The sequence below is a fragment of the Enhydra lutris genome, unplaced genomic scaffold (assembly GCF_002288905.1).
Source record: "Enhydra lutris kenyoni isolate GAN:26980312 unplaced genomic scaffold, ASM228890v2 scaffoldscaffold31, whole genome shotgun sequence".
NCBI classification, from domain to species: domain Eukaryota; kingdom Metazoa; phylum Chordata; class Mammalia; order Carnivora; family Mustelidae; genus Enhydra; species Enhydra lutris.
In genome coordinates this window covers 19821692-19841811 of record NW_019154115.1, presented here as the reverse complement: position 1 = coordinate 19841811, position 20120 = coordinate 19821692, and the positions used below count along the sequence as shown (strand labels likewise).

Genomic DNA, 20120 nt, shown 5'->3' with positions numbered 1-20120 from the left:
AAAGAATGGTATAAAGTCTCAGAGCAGCTGGGGGCCCAGGCTGAAACCCCATCTGCCTTCTCCCCAGATTACATACATGCGTGTGTGACATGAACATGCTACTTAAAGCCTTTTCCTGCAGTTTGAGTAAAAGCACTTAGCCCCGGGATAGGTCCAAACACTAGGAAGCCAAGGGAAGATGGAGGAAAAAAAAAACAAAAAAAACTAAGCACAAGATACGTGCTACAGCTCATTCCAATACATTAATGATTTTTAAAAAATCACCACGGTCAATAAAAAAATACAACACAGACAACATAAGGACAATGGGAAAGTCTGCCAGCAGCCTTGCCCTTGTGTGCGTGCGCGCTTCCTAAGAGGAGTCAGAGTCCCCGCTCCTGACTCTCAGCTTGTCTCAAAATATCAGATCGTCTGCAGCCCGCCAGGAAGGTGGCCAGCTGAGATGATGTTCCAGCACAGGCCTGTAACCCGAAGCCGCTGGGGCAGCTACCTACTGGGCTTGTGCTGGAAGGACCTAAGTTACTAAATAAAGTTGGGAAGAGGGGTGGGGGAGGAAAGGAAGAGAAGAGATGTTGGCTCCTGGGGGTGGTGCACAGCTGAGGACCTCAGGCCCCGGGCTAGCTCCTCGGGGGCTCGAGGCAGCATCAGCCCCAGAGTGAAGGCGACTGGGTGGGGAGCCCCACCCAGGACAGGACAGTTAAAACTGCCGTCCACCCCTGCCCCCGGACTACCCTATTTTTTCCTGCCCCTATCAACTGTCCTTTAAAAATTCTCTTTAACATGAAAATGCCATTCCTACAACAGGATTTTCAAACTTAAGAAAACTGCTTTGTGACTTAAAGAAAGGCCACTAATAGGACACAAGTCCCCCCCCCCCCCTACAGACCCCCCCCCCCCCCAGTACAGCTGCAGCCTCTCTGATGGGAGGGGCACCAAGTCCTCACCTCTAAGTCTGACTGAATTTCTTCTAGAGGTGGACTTACCTACATTTTCCTCTCACATCTTCCTCCAGGGGTCTAGTCTATAAAGAAGAGGGGCCAAGTAAGCTTTTGTAGAAACACAAGACTGCGACTTCACACCTCCTAAAAGTAGCCCTCGGCCCTGAGCATCAGGGGTGCCAAGACACCATCCAGGCACAGCCACCAGATCGCTCAAACCGTGCTGTATCTGAAGCGAGTCCCCAAGAAACGGGAGGATGGCTGTGTGCCACAGGAAGGCCTAGGAGGAGCAGGAGGCTGATGGAGAACGCAGGCCCTCGGAAACCGCTGTCCTGGCTTTGGGGGAGCGCACCACGGCACCAGCAGAGGCTGCAGTGGAGTGCCCACACCACAAGTCTCAGACCTGACCAGGAGCTCGCGTGCACGTCCAGGTAGGCCCAGCCGGCTTCCTGGGAGCAGCAGTCAGCAGATGGCTTCATAGCAGGTGAATTCCGGCCCCTCGGTGTCTGACCGTCTCAGGGAGAGGGCGGTTGTGTGGGGTCTCTGGGCTCTGAGTCAAAGACCAGCATTGGTCTGGAAAGGTGCTCCTCCCATCTCTTCCTGTGTCCTCGGGGAGCTTGGAGAGCAGCCCTCCTTCCTGGAAACCACACGGCTGGAGCTGCAGGGGCATTAGGATCCTGCCGGGGAGGCGCCGGGAAGCTCCCACTGTCTCCGTAAGGCATCAGAAACGGCATCACATTTGACATTTATACCCGCCAGAAGTAGACATTTTCTGCCCTTCACCTGGAATCAGATAGGACTTCCATGGGAAATCCCTTGGCTTTTCCTGGTAGAAATCCATGCAAAAAGATGGGATAAAGTCATTTCATACAAAAACAGTGACGAAGAATAAAGTCCCAGTTACAAGTGGCAATGCTGTATTCTGCAAGAGGCCAGTTGAAAAGGAGGGATTTTTTCCAGTTGAAATAATTTATACCAGTTTCCTCACTAATTGCCACTGGGAACAGTACTTCTTACACAGTATAGCTGCTGAAGTCGTCACTGATGATCCTCGGCCATGAGCCAGATAATCTTACATCCCTGGGGGGGAAGACGGCACACCTCTGTGCTCCAAGGCTCCAATTTTCCAAGGTGTAAAAAAAAAAAAAAAATTTAATAGCCCTTTTTCATTTGCCTATGTTGGCCTGAGATTTTTTTCCCTTCGGGTGCATTTGCTTCTGTTAATTTCAGTTTCCAGAAGTGCTGGCAGGTGTCTTCTCAACAAAACCTGGAAAAGCTTCACCTTGAGAGAGAGAGGTTGCCAGCCCCCCCACAATGCTGGTTTCCCCGTCAATGTGCCAACCCAGGATTTTTTTTTTAAATATAAAATAAACATTTAAACGAGCGTACGACAAAGCTCATTTAATTAATGCAACTGACTACGTAAACCAAGAGAGCCGGATGCATGAGAATAGCAAGTGAGCTCTTACAGAGGACTGCAGACCCACGGAATGGAGCGTCGCCTCTGCTCAGACCCCACTGATGCGACAGCTGCCTCCTGCCTCACGTGACCATCTCACGTGCTTCAAATCTCTGAGATTAACGCGAGAAGAGAAAATATACATTGCATAAGTGCTGAGTCTCAGCAGATCTCCCAACCGTTCCAAGTGAGAAAGGACAAATTTGAGAGGAGGGGTCTCGTCCACTTTCCCCACTGTCCGTGAGCGCATGTTCTGAGCACGCTGGCTCACCTTTCTCGGGACACTGTCAGAGGAAAGGGGACAGATGCGCTCCCCTCCCCCACCCCAAGTCAATCCGGCTCCTCGGGTGCAGGGTCTGCTGGAGTGCTGGGGCTCAGGAATGCTCAGCTGAAGCACTGGTCACAAGCGCCAGAGGGCTAGGCATGAGGTTCGCTCCTGCCCCTGCAGGCTCTGTCCCACCTAGAACACCCAAGGTGAGTTTCACACTCCAGTCCGGAACCCAGGGCCATTTCCTGTTGGACAGTGACATCCCAGATTGCTGTCATTAAATCCGAAGGGGGCTGGGAGGAGGGGGCAGGTGGTGAACTACTACCTGTTTGCTCAAGCCGCCAGAGCAGAAGCCGATTCTTGCCCTGCAAACGGGGGCCAGAGGACACACGTGTTTGGCAGACACAGCTGTTTCAGAAAATCCATCTCTGGGTTTGCTTTTGCGTTTTGGAAAACAGGTCAGTGCCGCTTTGATTGAGGGAGAAAAATTTCTTCTTCATTGACAATAGTGAGTTCCAATTTTCTCCTCCTATGCGGCCTTTTCCCCCAAAGCCCACCCTCCCCCCACCCTCCCCCTTCACACCCAGTGTCTCTAAGACACACTGGAACAGCGGATGCTTGGGGAGCCCATCTGAGTGAGGACCTTGTCAAGCCACTGCAAAGGCCCATTCAGGTGCAGCTCGATCCAGCAGGGGGTGCTGGTCACGGTTTGTCTCCTGCAAGACATAGGGAGAGGGGTGGGCTGGGAGACTTCAAAATTGTGCAGAAGCACACACATATAAGTCAGAACACCTCTTCCTGCTTTGATGAGAGTCCTCTAGCCAGAGCCAGAGATAGGCCCATGGCGCCTTCCTAGACCCTGCTCTAGAGGAGGATCCAATGACTTGCTGAGACCGCCAGGGCAAACTCCTCCAACCAGGAAGAGCCTTGAACAAATCCGGTTCTCTCGCCAGGGAAGGAAATAGCCCTTCAAGGGTTAAATGTGTGAGGCAAATTCCAGGGTATCCTACTTGTCCACCCATTTCTGTGACGGGCCCCCCTGTAAAGAACTTCCAGCCTGAGCAAAGGTCTCCCTGGGTCCCATCTGTCCTGAATGGGCAGCCTCAGCTCCAGGGCCAGGTCCAGTCCCAGCAGGCCCTGATGACGTGTGTCTGTCTGATGGAGGGGTGTTTTCTGCACAGCGCCGACAGAACCTACATGCCATCAGTTCCCAATGTGCTGATATAATTCCCATCTATGGCCTTATTTTGGAAAATCTTACAAGCAGAGCAAGCCATGGAACAATTACTGGAAAAAACCAAGGCACCCCACACGTTTCTTTTCCCCAAAGCACTTTGTCTAAATTCAGGCTGGTTGATGACGCAGCCCACAGGCGAGCTCCCAAAGGCCTCCAGTGAGCAAAGGCTATCTGCTGAGGCCGGAGGTGCTAGTGCCAGCTGGAGGTGAGAGGCCTGGGCCCGGGGCCCTCCCCGCTGTTGGCCGTCTGACAGAAGGGATGAAACCTTACTCTCTCTTTGGCCCAAGAGGCAGAAGGAGGGCAAGACTGTTCTGGGAAGGGGCCGCACCCGCCCATTAGGCAGCTCTGTGGGGCTGCCAGGTGGCAGTGACGTGGTAGGCCGCACAGGACCCCACGTGCTGGCAGCATGTCCCACATGGTGACACAGTGCTCCCAGGGAAAGGCTTCCACCACCAAGGGACCTCCTCCCAGCAATTGGGAGCTGGAGGGCCACTGTGGTGTGCAAGCTCGAGGGCTTTTAGCTCGAGGCCACTGCCCTCCTTGCTTGGCCTAGGCTGGGCCCGAGTGGAGGATTCTAGATGGGCTTGTGGACCCCATGGTGCCTCTCTGACCTGAAGTGCCTGAGTACAGTCCTCTGAGAAGTCTGGGTGTAGGAAGAGCAAAAGGACCTCTATCTGGCTCTTTTCCATTGGTGTCCAGCTAAGTAGTTCCCTTCCCCACTGAAAGAAAAATACTAACTTTGTAACCTTTCACTCTGGTCCCATAAATGATTTTAGCCAGGGCCAAAATGTGGGCTAAAATCTCTCTTGGGCTGGGCCCTCGGGCCTGGGCTCATCTCCTCAGGCCATCATAACTGGGCTGTAAGTTCTCCTGAGAGGCCTGACTACTTTCCTTACTCGGTTAGTCACTCATCCTGGATTTCACAGAGACGCCCCCCCCTCCCCAGACCAAGGTGCTGTGTTCCCTGGGCCTGTGGGGCAGACACAGGGAACAGCAGCTCAAATACGGTAAATAGGAGAGGGCTTTACGGACCAAAATCCTCTAATGAGAATCTGACTTTCCATAAGTCATGCTCATCTGGATTTCATTACAAACGGTGGCTCAGAGCCAATACTGAAATGGGTTTGGCCTGGGTGCAGAATGACTACAAAACAAAATGGATTCCAAACATCTGGAAAAATGAAGAGAAGGGGGCAGTTACTCGCAAGGCGCTGGCCCAGGCTGCCTCGCGGGCTCCTCTGTGTCTGCCACGAGAGCTGGGGGCCGGAGGGCCACAGGGCTCTGGCCCTCACACCCTCCAGTCTAGGTGTGGAAAGAAAAGGGACCAGCTTCGCCAAACCCAAACCAGATGCTCTGGGAGATTCAACAGAACAGACCAGGTAGACCTGACCAGTGCTATGTTTAAACCAGTATCTGAAATTCTGAAAAAAAAAAAAAAAAAAAAAAAAAAAAACTCCTTTCTTAGCGAGTAAACTCTGTTCCTTTTTGACTACCCAAATCTTCTCTCCTCTCATCTGCCTCTCAATTTTAATACCTGAGATCCTCAGGGTCACCTCCATCAGAGCCAGAGCCCCAGAGAAGGGCAGAACAACTCCTTGGAGAGAATTGTCCTAAAATCATCCGCCCAAAATGAACAACGAGCAAGGAGCCAAGAGGCAGAGTGCTAGGCTCAGCTTTTCCGCTAATGATGTGACTTCAGGCAAGTCACTTCCCCTCCCTGGGCCTTGGTCCCCTCATCTGTGCACCGGCGGTGGTGCCAGTGTCCCCGCCCAGGGTGATGGTGAGGAAGAGAAGAACTAGAACATACGTGTTTCTGGTGCGTGAGACACTGCCGTGCTCAGCCCTTCCTTACCCAGCGTGGCTTGGGCCCTTCCGGCCCACCGAGCCACGGCCTCTGATCCTTGGTCTCTGCTCTCTGGGGTGAGGGTGGCCTAGCTCATCTCTAAGGGGCCCCTGCTCTGCTGCTTGAGTCCTGTGCGGTCGGGCCCCCATGACAGGTGGCACCCAGACCTGACCTGTATTCCGCTCCCCAGCCCTTGACGAAGCTCATGCGGATGGTGCACATCCGGGTCAACTGGTAGACCGCCTCGAAGCCCTGGTTGACGGACTGAGCCAGGAGGGCAGCGAACTCCTGGTTGTTGAAGATCTTCAGGTTGCACCCTGCCAAGAGAACAAAAACAGTGCTTGTGGGGACAGAGGCATACGTGTCCAGTGCCCCACTCCTGGCTGAAGCCACCCCTGCGTCATCCAGAACAGCATACCTCACCCGGCTCAAGTGGCACATGGTGATTCCGTGCGTTAGCCCCATACTCCGCACTCGGCACCACGCTAGGGACAGGCCCCCTCAGTCCCTGCCCTTGAAGCCGTCCCCACCTCAGTGGCCAACACGCAGGGCTGGATTCAACACTGGCCTGTGAGCTCCAGCTCCCGGAGCCAGGGAAGGCTGAGGAAGACTGTAAAGCCAGTGACCTAACAACCTGAGGAAGGGTTTGGAGAGGTGGGCCTTGCCCTGGGCAAAAAGGCCAAGGCAGGACTCCAGGGACCAGAGACATAAGGTACCTAAGCCAGAATGCCCATGGCTGTGTGGGGCATGGCTGACCACCCAGCGAGCAGGAGCCCTTGACAGTAGGCGCAGGGGAAACAGGCCAGACGAAAGGCTCCGCAGCCTGCTGCTCCAACAGGTGGCTCCCAGAGGGTCCCAGGGTACCTTCTACCTGGGCTTCCCTGCTGAATCCACCCAGGACCAGGAAGGAGCAAGAGACTCAGGCCACAGTTTGGCCTTGGGGCACATGGCTGGGTCAGGGTGACATTCGCAGCAAAGTGAAGGTGTGTGTCTAACTCCCCAGGCAGTAAAACCCGAGCCAGGCCCAAATAAAGTTTATAATCTCCTGAAGTTGTACTGCCTGAATGCCTGAATATGTCAATCAGAAAAATAACAACAGCACATGCTAGAAATACCCAACAGGTGAGCTAAGGTGACATTTATTAACAGGCCAACACCGGACTCCTAATCTTGCTGTGTGACTCTGGGCCGGTCACTTTCTCTTCATAAGCCTGGGTCTCCTTTGTAAAATGGGAGGCTGGCCTCGGGGGTCCTCCTAGCTCCTTTGGTCTATGATAACAAACCCCACCAGGGCCAAGTCAGCCCTCCCCAGAAAGGTGTGGGATGGCTGGGGAAGGGAGTAGCCACAAGGCCAGGAATACAACTGAGCTTCCAGTTTTCTTTTTCTCCAAGGGGAAGTCTGATGACACGGGACAGCAGGTGGGGTCCGACTCCCAGCCAAGCCAAGAAGCAGAGGGACCACTGGACTCCACGGTCCCACCGTCCTAGGCTCATCCCAGCTCAGCCACTCCCCAGCCGTGTGCCTCGGGGCAGGTGGCTTACCCTCTCTGAACTTGTCTCCTCACATGAGGAGCCAGGATAATGGGAGAAGACTGTGTGAGAGCAAAGCTAGAGATGTCCTCTGGAGACACAACTACACAATGCGCAGGAAATGGCCAGCGCTGTTCTTTCAGACCTTCTGCATTCTTAAGCTGACCCTGCGCAAAGCTCATCACTCTGCTATCATCTGCTACCAGGAGGAGGAAACACATGCCACACCCAGTACCAGCCCTATCACAGCCCACACTCTGCCAGCAGCACGGCCCGGGGCTGCGTGCCTGTGAGAAGCGGGCTCTGGCGGGGCTCTCGGCCTGGGTTTTCTAGGTCCGGAGGCCCAGATGGGGTCTGTCTCTGCCTGTGTTGCTGCATAGCTGTGGCCCTATTCAAGCCCCCCTCTGGAGTGCAGCCTGTAGCCATTTCTTGGAATACAGGTGGGATTCATCAGTTCTACTCAGAAAACCTGCAAGAGCTCCCCAGAATCAAAGCAGAACTTTCTTGCATCCTTCTGGGGCCTGGTCCCATCATGCCTTCTAAACATTTCCTGCTTCTTATATGGCCTCTCCAGCCAGAGCTCCACCCGCATGCGCCCTACTCTCCATCACCCCCGGGGCCTTGGCCCATAATGTACCCTCGAGGTCCCCACCCCAACCGTCACTCTGTGCCGAATGCCAGCCAGCCCTCAATGCCTGTGCACTGCCTTCAGGAAGCCTTCCCTGATCCATCCCAACACTTAAATGAGTTTTTCTCCCTGGATCCAAGAGCACCTTATCTCTGCTGCTTCCTTGGTGATTAGTACCCTTCCTTGTATTAAGCCCATTTGTGTCTTTGTCTCATACACTCAGCCCGTCTGTAAGGTCTGTGGGGACAGCGGCAGGACCTCCCGGACCCCTCCGTCTCCCGCAAGCGCCCGGCACGGCGCCCGCGCGCCGCTCAAGCTTGCGCCGTGAAGGACGAAAGCCTGATGCCTGTGCAAGTGGCCGCGGGTCAAAGGCAGAGCCGTCAGCGGCTGCGTCGGCTCCCAGGAGGGTCAGGGGGAGCGCGGTCGGCCAGTAAGACACAGACAAAACCCCTATGAAGCCCCTCCAGGCTGGCAGTACAAACGCAGAAGAGGAGAAAAGGTAAGGACGGAGAAAGCCCCGGCATCTCGGAAGCACCACGGGGCAGGGCTGTGAGAGCTCATACCCGGCGGGATCTTGCAGACGGTGGCCGGGTGCCAGCCGTAGCGCTGGTTACAGTTGGGCGACTGGACGAAGATGGCGCTGTCGCTGAGGCACTCTGCGAAGACCTCCCCTCCGATGTAGTACAGCCGCACGCCTCGCCCTGGAGAGATGGGGGTCAGACTGGACTGGGGTGGGGCTGGCCCCAGGGCCAGCCGAGGCATGCCAAGGGGCCCAAGCTGCAGCCCGCGCTCCGAGTGACTGCTTCCCCGCCAGCCTCACCGGACAAACAGGACCCAGAGCCCAAGCTTAAACCCGCAGGGGGTGTGGGGGTGACACCGGGTCCCTGAATGCGGGGCGGCCAGTGACGCAGGGAAGGGGCATGGGCTAAGCCTGCATGACGGCCTTGGCCACAGACAAGCCATGGGCCAACATCAAGTTCCTCCGCCTCTGAGCGTCTGTCTCTTCGGAAGATGGGCGACACTCACACGCACCTCACAGGGCGGCCGAGCCCCACACAGCGCCCACTGAGTGGGAGCTACAACAGAAACTCATTCAGCAGACATCCCAGGGGCCCTTCATGACAGGGATGGCTTCATGCCACCCCCGTACCTTCTCCCCTCTGTGCATTTTTCTAAAACATTCCATAGGTTTCTGTCATTCACTTTTCCTCCATCTCTTAAATCCATTCCAGATGGACAGAAATTATTTTTAAGTTGGCTCTGCAAGCCGAGCAAGCAGTTACGTAAACACGCTGACATGAGTGCTGCTCTCAGCCCGGGGAGGCTCTCTTCCGCACGGGACGGCCTCTGTTGCCGCTTCTGGGGAAGAGGCCCAGAGGGCTGGAGACGGAGCCAGATTCTACAGGCACGAGGTCAAGTGGGACAGAAACTAGGGGGCCGCTGGGAGTTCTGCCTCCTCGTCCCATGATGGCCCCAGAGCCCCTTTCTCCTTAGTTTGGCACGACACACGAGGGGTGTGGGGGGACTCGGGGTCCACAAAGAGGGGCCGCTGGATTGTCTGTCAAGAGCAGAGGCAGAGATGGAAAGACCCCGACAAAAAGAACAAAAATGTGTTTTGTTTTGGTAGTTTCTGAACCACTATTTTTAAAATATAGAAAAGCATAAGGAAAATAAGTAAACACCTATGGATGCCACTCAGGACCCATCTTTTTTAACGTAAAACAAATATGGATGCTGTCTGGTAAGGCTGAGGGCTCAGTGGCAGGGGGCTGCTTGTCACCAACTAGGTCACACTCACGGTGTGGCCTCAGCAAGGCTCTGCTCTCCCGTGGGCATCAGTTGTTCCCCTGGAGAACGAGAACCCAGGCCCAGACCCATGGCTTCCCATTTCATCTTTTAACCATAAAATCCTCTCTTCAAATGAAATTTTCCGTGAAAACTCAAGATATGATATGGACAAGATCAAGGGTGCTCTGGTGCACTTAGGACCAGACCCGCTGGTGCCCTGCCCAGCTCCGGGGTTTGCCCTGGAGCTCAGGGGCTCTGGACTGCCCATACCCTATTATACCATCTCCAGGGTCTTCTGAGGGACTCAGGATCCCCAAACTATGAATATCCAGGTGACACACACACAGCTCCCTCTTCCATAAACAAAGTGGTCTCTTAAGTATGTTCTGGGTATTAGAAGGTTGTGGCAGCCTATATGAAATTAATAAAAGATCACTCTGGAAACTACCTACCTCTCCACCTAGCAGTCAGTCCTTTAGGGGTATGTTTATTAAGATAATCACACATATTGCCCTTTTCATAGATTTGCCATTTTTATCCCCTCAAGTGAGTGTTTTCGTCCTTGGGTTTCCCCTCTTCAGACTTAATCTGTGTTTTCGAACGGGAGTGACCAAGCAATGTGAACTTTTCTGGCCTAGCCCCTAAATAGGGCAATACAGAGTTCGGGGGCTGGCTGGGGAAGTGGGTCCTTTCCCCAGGTCCCAGCAGAAGGTACAGCACAGTGGAGGGGGGAGGGGGGTTAGGAGGGGCAGGTGGGTTCTGGGCCCAGGCTGCTTAGCCGCTGGGGGTGGGGAGGGGGGGTGGATGAGGTGCCCTTACCGATGTGCCTCCGCGTGAGCTCCACGGCCGCGTTCCTGTTGACATTGGAGAGCAGCCCCAAGCAGAAGCGCTCCGAGTTGGAGGGGTCGGTGAAGCCATCCACGGTCATGGAAGGCTGCGAGGCGTGGAATGTTTCCCCAACGCGCTGGTTCAGTTCATAGTAGGAGATGGAGCACCAGAAGGCCGGCTCGCAGTAGGTGACAGGCTGCAGGTCTGGGGAGACAAGCCAGGCTACTGGGTCAGGGGCCCCCAGTTCGCCTGCTCCCCAGCGAGCTCCCCTGGCTGCTCCGCAAGGCTATTTCTGTACCTCTCCGAGGGTGTTACAATCCCCAGACCTCGTGCCTTGTTCTACCGAAGCCTGCGGGATCCAATGTGATAAAGTACTCTAGCGTTTGGAAAAGGGCTTCTCCACTTGCCTTGCCGCTTTCATTTAGTCTTAGCTCATAAAGGGCCCCGTCCTGCCTGGCTGGCCTTGGGTTCGTGCTGTCTTCAAGGAGGGCCAGGCATCACCCAGCACCTGGGCAAGCCTGCTGAACAGGCCCGGCAGGTTCCCCAGGGGTGGCCATGCCACCCACATGGCCACCTCCTGGCCTGTTGGCCTCCAGAGGGGCTTTCAGCTTTCGGCTCTGCCTGGTCTCAGGCACTCCGAGCCTGTAAGATGACAAGGCTGGCAAAGCCCAGGCTGTGGGGGGGCCCACAGGGCGCTGGGCCTCCGACCACATGCGCATGGTCCACAGAGTGAACCCACAGCTATTATAGAAATGATCTTCCAAATGTCTCCATGTGCTGTCTGTCAGGATGGCTAAGACACAAAGCCACCTAAAAGAAATTCTCCATTTGTCCTGTGGTCTCAACCAAGGGCTCCTCAAAGCAAAACTGCCATCTTGGGAGACACCAGTTCTCTTTCTAATAAGAGTTGGGAACCCTGAAATAGAGGTTCCCCGTTACACAATCCCCCCATCATCTTTCCTGGAACTCCCTCACCTTCCTGTCACCTCCGGCCACCCTAGTCCACACCTGTCCGGGCCCCTGGCCCTCCTCCCTGCACCATCTCTAACACCCCATTGGGTCCATGATTGGCCCTGGGCCAGGCCCCCGTCCTTCCTCCCTGCCATCAGTGCTGCAGCATCGTAACAGGACTCCCCAACACTCCGGTCCAGCCTCCCTGCCCCACACGGCCCCAACATGGGGTGGAGTATCATCCTGACCCCCCTCACTGCCTATGTGAATCCACCTCCCTCTTGGAGAACCAAGGAGGCCCTGCCCCTTCTCACTTCTCCGTCTTAGACCTCCAGCCTGATATTAAATATATTTGGAGTCCCCTGAGTACTTAGGGTGCATCTGCGGGATCGGGTACAAGGGAGAGGAAAGGCTCACCGTGCCAGCGCTGAGCCCTGGCCAGAGACCCCAGCTCAATGCCTGGAGTGAGAACCCACGGGGAAATCTGCTCACCAGGCCTTTGGAAATGTGTGAAGCACAAGAGGAAAAAAAAAAAAATCAGAAACTGTTCTGGGAGGGGCCTGCAGGGCCGAGGGCCCAGATCTACTTGTGGGGTCTGTGCCTACGATCCCTTCTCAGGGGAAGGAGAACACCTACCCCGTGTGTGAGAAGATGCAGATCGGTAACATTCCTGCACTGAGCACAGGCCCAGAAAGTGTCCGTGGGAGGGCTGGGACACCTAGATCAGCCTCTTCGCCCCAGCATCATCAACATCTTGGGCCAAATAATCCTTGGACTGGGCGGGGCGGGGGGGAGCCCCGTCTGTTATAGGCTGTGTAGCAGCACCCACTAAATGCCAGTGGCACACATCCATCACCCCCACCCCAGCCGGGACAAGGAAAAACAGCTCCAGACACTGCCAGCTGTCTTTGAAGGGGCAGAAGAGCCCCTGCGTGGAGACCACGGCCTTCCAGATTTAGCTAGGTTATGGAGCCCAGGCTTTACCGCCAGGCGGCCCAGAACGCACTCGGCACTCCACACGGATCGGCTGTGTGACTGTGAGCAAACCAAACCAGCTCTGAGGGTTTCAGCTTGACACGTGGCTCTCCACAGCCACGGACGGGCGGCCCTCTTCACCAACGCCACCCAGTCTGCGGACCGACTGGGAGAAATCCCAAAAGCGCGGGGCACGCATCAAGCATTCCATACGTGGTGCTGACGATTAGAACTGAGGATGTAAGAGAACCTGAGTACGTCCTGCTCCTGCCCCGGCCTCCACTGTGGGGAAGCAAAACATCCTTGGCCCTCTCCTCTCTTCCCAGGGAAGATGAGAGACTGTAGGGGCTACTTTTAATGGGGGAGGGGAGGAGTGATGGGGCAGGGGCGACCGTGGCTTGTGGCCTGGGCCCTGGAGGTCGGGTTGAGCCACATGGGCCCCATCCGGCTCTGGTGTCACTCCACGCTCCGACATTCCAATGAGATAAGCTGTATTTTAAACAATGTGGTCACTAAAATGTGAGCTATGTTGCTTTGGCGACCTTAAAAAAAAAACAAAAACAAAAAAACCCCCAAGAAATCCAAGTATAATCCAGGCACTCAAAAGGGTCGGACAACGCGTCGGAGGCAAGAAGTCCTGAGTAGGGGCTGCCGACCACCACTGCCCAGGGGCTGGCTCTGCTGGCCTTGCTTTGTGAGCTCTCCCGGCCCGGACAGCCACTGCAACTTTCCTGGAAGACGCCTAGTGCAGACCATCCAGGTCACTGTGCATCTGGCAGGGGTCAGCCTGGAGAGGCAGCTGGGGCTGCTCTGCACTGGCCTTGGCGTCCCCAGCAAAGTACAGAACAGAGTCCTCACCCCAAATCATAAAGCCTTCCAGGACCCCCTGGGTTTAGTGCAGACAGGAGAGAGAGAGAGCTTGGCTCCCAGGAAGCCTGGCACAGCCTACCCATCAAAAGAAGAAAAGCCACAGGCCACCCACTGGGTAGCATGGTGCCGGAACCACTCAGGGGAAATGTGGGCTTTGAGGCATCTCAGAACCAGAGACAGGCTTGGGGTCCTGGCCCAAGAGGCCCCCCAAGCAGATCTGAGCCCTTATCTAAACATCCCTGCAACTTACAGACACACACTGGACAATGTGGTGGAAAACGCTGGACTCGGGAGCCTGACACATAATTAAAGAGATGCTAGTTTGAGGAGTTAGGGGTGTGGGGGAGGGCAGGGCAGTCAGGCCAAGGCCAAGTCTGAAGGGTACCATTTTCCTGAGTGCTGTTCGGATGAGCTGGCCTGTGTTTGGAAGCAGGACTGAGCTGGGGCAGTGCCCCCAGCCATGTAGTCACAAGTCTCCAGAAACACCTAAGACCCAGCCGTGCCTTTCACCTCTGCCCCTCCCGGCACCTCTCAGCTGCCCCTCCTCAAGGAACCTCTGCAAAGGGAGCTGCAGACCAAAACGTATGGTCGCCACCTCCGGGTTCTCCCTTGAACGGCAACTTATTCTTAAACAGCACATGTATCCTCATTTTTATTTCCTCATTTGTACCCAAAGATTTATCCACATCATGGTTAAGTACAAAAAAAATGTAAAGTCAGGATGCTGGAAATGAGAACATTATAAACAGTAAAATCATGGGTTATAGTTACTGAGAGAGCACTCAGCTTGGCTCTGAGCTCCCTAGCAGACAAGGCAAAAAGGGAACATCACATGCTACGTGTCTCTGGTTGTATACAGACAATGCTGAGAAGTTCTGCAGGGGAATCAAAGCTTGCCCTGGCCCTAAGTCTCCAAAGAAATCTTTAAGAAATCAGGTGGCAACCTGAATCTCCTCCCACATCCATCAAGCCAGCCAGCCTGAATTCCAAGAGTCTTCCAACAAATGCAGAGGCCATTTTGCATAAGATCGCTCCTTGCAAAGGACCTGAAGACATGCCACACAGAGGCTCCTGTGAGAGGATGACTCTCCCAGGGCTAAGGGCACTTGCCTCCCTGACAGTAGTTTTGCATCTCAAGGCCACGACTCGGCACACCTAGCATGCTCTAGCATGGTGTGTGCCCAAGGCTGCCCCTGCACACGGCCCTGCTCCCGGGCAGACTGCTGTGTCTGGGCTCATCGCTCTTCCTAGAGCAGAGGTGTTGGAGCGGCAGGAACCTCCCGCTCCCACCGCTCTCCGCCCCCTGCCCCCACCAGCATGGTATCAGCCAGACTTCTCGAGGGGCGTGGGGCACTTCATTCACAGCTGGCTCCCCACCAGCCTGACGGCGCTGGCTGGCTCCGCTTTTAAGCCCTATTCCAAGCTGGCATAGACTTTCTGTTTTGTTTAAGGAAAAGAAAACAGAATAAAACCCAGAAGGCAACGCTTGGATTAAGGGACGCCTATTAAAAACATGTGCAAGAGATCTAAATCCGGTAAAGGAAAAGGAGTGGGGGATGGCAGGGGGAAATTAACTTTCTATGATGAATCAAAAGCTAGGAGTGGGCAAAGCACCAGAGTCACAAAGGGTAAAGGTCAGAATGTGAACAAACTGCCTGGGCCCTCCTCCCCTGTGGAAGGCAGTGTGACCTCCCGCCCTGGAGATGCCACTACGCTCTAGTCCCCAGGCACCCCCACGGTCCTAGCTCAGTCCCTGCCGTCCCTGCTGCCTGGGCTGCCCACCCCTCATCGACCCAAGCTCAACCATTCAGCCCTGGCTCACAAGGCTCTGGAACATTCCCTCACCACTCTGTGCGTCAGAGCCACTTGTGTCCCCCAAGGTTAGTTCCCTCAGGCCCAGGATGGCGGGCTCCCCACACCTGGGGCTCCAGTTCCAACCTAGCTCCTTAAGGGGGAGGACAACAAAACGAGGTGTGCACGGACAGCAGCCCCCTGCTCTTCCAGCTAGGACCAGTTTGCTGCAGCCATAGACCAGCGGCTGCCTTGCTGTCATCAAGACGCCTGGAATTTCTTTAGCTTGAGGAGATCAGAGCCTGAGGAGACCATAGCAAGAGCTCTATGTGGCAGCGGGAAGACACCTGGAACCAGGCAGGCTGTCACCTGGACCACGGCCTCTTTCAGGGAGGAGCTCTCCTCAGAGCTTCCACGAGAGGCGCTCTGGGAACTGTCACCTGGTCCAGCTCCAGTGTAGCCGCTATCCCGGAGGTGCTCCCTGGTACCTCTTCTCCATCAGTCAAGACCCCTTCCCAAATGTCTCCCTTTAAAGCAAGAACCACTTACTCACCGGCAGGGTCTAGCTCCTTATCTTTTTCCTCTTCCCACTTCCCTTCTCCTTCCCCTCCATTCGGCCCAATCCTTGACTTCAGGGCTCAGGAAAGCCCAGGTGACTCATGGCGCATGATGTGGAAGCACAGGCTCGTCACCTGCTCACATCCCTTCCCTGCAAGACGGAACTGCCGGGTCTCCCCAGAGCCTGCCTCTGACAAGGAGCTGAGCTGGCGGGCAGTCACTCATCTGGGCCCCGCCCCCAGTCACCAGGAGTGGCCTCGCTGTGGCAGGAGCCTCAGTCTCTTGCCCGGAGTGGGAAAGAAATGAGGAACAAGCCAGATGTCCTCTGTTTCCTCTCTTCCCACATAATTGCTTTGCAGGAAATAGTCCAATGTCCTGAGATGTCCCCATCCTTCCCTACTGTCATCTTGCCTTTTACTTGCCCTGCCCATACGACCTCAGCCCCCACCTTTCCTCGCAGGTGCTCCGAGGGTGCACTTAAACTCCCGACGTCACCTCAAGGCTTCTCCTTCCCACGCTCACTGGCCTCCCACCGCTCTGGCTGCCGGACCCAGCCCTCCCCTGACCCTCAGCCTCTTCCCCAACCTCCTCCCTCCCAGGGCACCCCATCAGTCCCTCTCTAGCCTTCCGTCCTCCTCGAGCTGGGTTTCCCTCTCCCAATTCATCCACTCCCAGGACTTCAGCCCGATCTCTGTCAGAGTTTCCAGGGTGAGATCCTACAGATGGTTGACAGATTATGAGAGCGAAGTGTTTCGGCAATGCTCAGATGCGGAGGTGAAAGGCTCCAACCAACGGGCCTCCCTTCCACAGGGCTGCTCAGAGGCCTTCCCACGTGAGTGCCCTGGGTGCCCAGGGCGGGGGGGGGGGGGGTTGTGGGATGGGGGGCTTACGGCACAGGTTTCCAAACTCCGGTGATGACAAAACCCTGTCTCCCTGACCCCACTTTGGGAAAGGCTGCCCACAGGCTAATGGCTTCCAAAGTCAGCAGGGCCAGCCCCGGCGTCTCTCCGGACAGCTTGGTTGTGTCCTGGACACGGTTAGACATCGGCCATTCATTGCCACCTTCCCGCCCAAGCCCATCCTGGCTCCTGGACATCCTGCCTCACCAGCTTCCCAGTTAAAGTTGGTCAATAATTGCCTGCTGATTCAGGCCCGAGGCCTCTCTCAGTGACCCTCCCAGCCCCGCCGCCATCGCTCCAAAGCGTTCATCTTGGTCTCCTTCAGTTTAACAGCTTTCTAAGGGCAGGTTTTTCTTTTTAAATCTGGGGGGTGCTGGGGTTTGGCCACCAGCCATTTCCTCTAGAGTTTAACTTCTATACAGTGGCCAGGTTAATCTTTATGAGGCTGTCATCTGATAAGCAATCACCCTTCCCCCAGTGACTTCATTCGTAGGCAAGAAGGGAACCACTGAGTGTGGCATTCAAGGCTCTTTGCTCAGTGCCCCCACTGCATCACCAGCCTCATCTGCCCCTCTCATCCCAGCCAACCACAACAGTGGCTGTCCTCTGAGCTCCCCCTCCCCTTTCATGCCCTTCCCTCTACCCGCGATGTCCTTCCCTCCTTCTCTGCCTCCCAGCGTCGCACCTGTCCTTCCGGGGCCAGCTCATACCTGTCACCATGACTCTGAGGTCTTCCTACCTGATCTGGCACTTTCCTCCTTGGCCTACACAGTTCCCCTTCTGCCTACTCCCTTGAGGTCTGGCACAATGCCTCACGGGGGGACAGAGACCCCTCCCACCACTCCCATCAGATTGTGAATGCCCACATGGACTCCCAGTATCTGCACATACTGGGAACACAGCAGACCTGACTGAATGAATTCCACAGGGACACAGGCCAGCATGGGGGCAGGTCCACACCGGGACACCATCACTGCCTCCTTTGGACCCTCTGGCTATTTCAACTGCACCTACTTCTCATTTCAGAATTACATTTACTCCTGCCTTATTGATTCCCCACAAGGCCACAGTATCTTGATGGCAGGGTCTGTGAGTCCTCCTTGAACCCCCCGCCCCACCTGGACTGGCAGGAAGTTCCTGGGGCATCAACGAGGAAGGAAGAGAAAGGCTGGTGGGCAGGGCTCCCACCCCGGCTCCTAAACCCGAGACCCGCCCTCAACGCCAATAAGTGCCCTGCTAGAGCTTTGTCCCGAGGAGGAGGTGAGGACGGGGGAGCTGGTCTAAACAACGCAGTGAGACCGTGTCCTGCTGCAGACAGAAGCACGTGCTCTGAATCCCAAAGGCCTGAGTTCGAAGCTTCTCCATTTACTTGGCAGGAGTGAGGTGACCAGCCTGCTCCTTGGCTTCCTAATCAGGCAAGTGAAGAATCATAGTACTGCCGTCATGTGCGGTGGTTATGAACCCTGGGTTAACGTGCATGAAGCGCTCCAACCACTAAGTTGTCAAGAAATGTTTGCCATCATCATCACCTTCATCCTTCCCTTCCAGAGAGGATGCCTGGAGTCCGTGAGATTTTCTGGGTGGGGACGAAGCCAAGAGTTTTGAAAAGGTGAAGGTGGGGGGGGGTGGTTCTGGGGCCCCACAAGTGGACAGGAAACACTGATGTCTCACCACGAGTCCTGCCCCTGACTCATGAGCTGACTCGTCCCCCCCCATGCAGGTGTTCCCAGCACACCGGCACCCACTCTCCCTCCACCCGGCCTGGGGGCTATTCCAGCCTTTGGAGAAATGACTGAAGCATTCTCAGCCCTCACCCCAGGGGCCTGAGGAATGGGGCAGCAGAGAGGGAGAACTGAGTCCGTGGGACACCCCTGCCCCAGGTCCAAGTTCAAAAACCATCCTGTCATCCTGGTCTACCCAAACCAGAAGGAAATTCCCAGCAAGCTACCACCTGGGACAGCTTTCATTCTGAACCACTGAAGCAGCACAGCTTCCGAGGCAAGGGCCTGCCTCAGGGTCTGCGGACTCACGGGGCTGCCTTGGCCAAGGGCCAGGGGAGTAGAACGGACCCCAAATGAAATTTAAACCAGCTAACCTCCAAAGCTGGAAACTCAGAGTCGAGTTCAAGATCCTGGCCTTTAATTTCTCAAGTGTTAACACAGCTTCTAGCCTTCAGAGTTTGTTTTTAATAACTCAATCGGTCCTTTCACATCAGGAATGTGACCTTCCCTCTGCAAAGCCCAACACTCACAGTGATATTATTTTACAAAGATGTTAGAACAGATTCGCCCAAAGTCCCATTTCACACTGCCCACTTGTCAGCCTCTATGAAAGGGTTTCAGGCATCTCCCGAGGTTCTAAATGCTTTTCTTCATCTGATGCTATCAGTCAAGGCCTGGAAACAACTAGGAATAAAAGCCAAACCAACCTCCACCCCATTCACGGAACTTGGATATTAACTCTTTCTTTTCCCGAGCCATAAACCAAACCCCAGCAGTCAAGGCCCAAACGAAATCAAACTCACATTTTCCCAAAACTACCAGACCAGCACATTAAAAAAAAACAGCCCCCAATAAAGACAGAGTGGAAGTTCCATTTGCCTTGAGCCTTTCAGCAGGCCCCACTCAGGAGCGGAGGGGCGCTCCTGGAGCCCAGAAGCCGCCCTCCCACAGAAATCATGGTCCACCTGCTCTAAAACATCAGGAGACAAGGCAAGAGGAGAGAGGGGGCATCTAAATACGGAAATGCCTTTACAAAGGAAGAAGAAGAAAAAAAAATGGGTGGACAACTGTGGTCACCGCTGTTGAGGCACTAATACAGACCCCTGATCCACAAACGTCAGAAGGACCATAACAAAACAAGAACAGTGTGGGAGGGTGAGGGGATGAGGGGCAACTGTGCTCACCCTTCCCACACCCCCAATTTCCTTATATCTTGCTATTTCAAATAAAAGGCACATGGGCCGCCTGGGTTGCTAAGCCAGTTGAGGATCTGCCTTCGGCTCTGGTCATGATCCCAGGGTCCTGGGATCGAGCCCCACATCAGGCTCTCTGCTCAGTGGGGGAGTCTGCTTCTCCCTCTGCCACCCCCCCACCCTGCTTGTGTTTTCTGTCTCTTTTCTGACAAATAAGTAAATACTCTTTTAAACACTAAGCTTTAAAAAAAAATAAAACTAAAAAGTACATAATTATAAGATGAAATACTAGGATAAAACCCTAAGTCTCTCTTGAAACCAGTCAACAGAAGTCAGGGGGCCAGAGTCCACACAGCCGTCCGTGGCTTTGCATCAAACCACACACGAGTGCTTGGCTGACCACAGCTTCTCGGCTCCTGAGCACAAGGTTTGGGGGATTTTCATTCACTCACGTCTGACAGCCACTCAGGGGAAATACAAACCCAGCACATGGTCACCTTTTTCCTGCCACCACTGCTCTCAGGTTACTCTGTTCCATGGGTGACCCCAGAATCACTGTAACCAAAAACCTGATGGGCTGAGCTCAGCTGATGGTGGGGGTGGGGTGGGGGTGGGGAAGAGAGCCTCACGCTCAGGGCCCCCT

At 55.0% G+C, this 20120-nt stretch overlaps 1 protein-coding gene across 1 annotated transcript in view; it reads right to left on the bottom strand.

Annotated features, from left to right (window-relative positions):
- Positions 1-899: 899 nt before the first annotated feature.
- LOC111153179 (SMAD family member 3) overlaps positions 900-20120 on the bottom strand; it is a 113675-nt gene continuing 94454 nt past the window's right edge. The window contains exons 6-9 of the mRNA XM_022512023.1: positions 10511-10723; positions 8467-8604; positions 5918-6062; positions 900-3381 (exon numbers count right to left, since the gene is read on the bottom strand). Coding sequence (XP_022367731.1) covers positions 3258-3381; positions 5918-6062; positions 8467-8604; positions 10511-10723 — 620 coding nt within the window. The 3' untranslated portion in view covers positions 900-3257. The remainder of the gene's footprint in view (positions 3382-5917; positions 6063-8466; positions 8605-10510; positions 10724-20120) is intronic.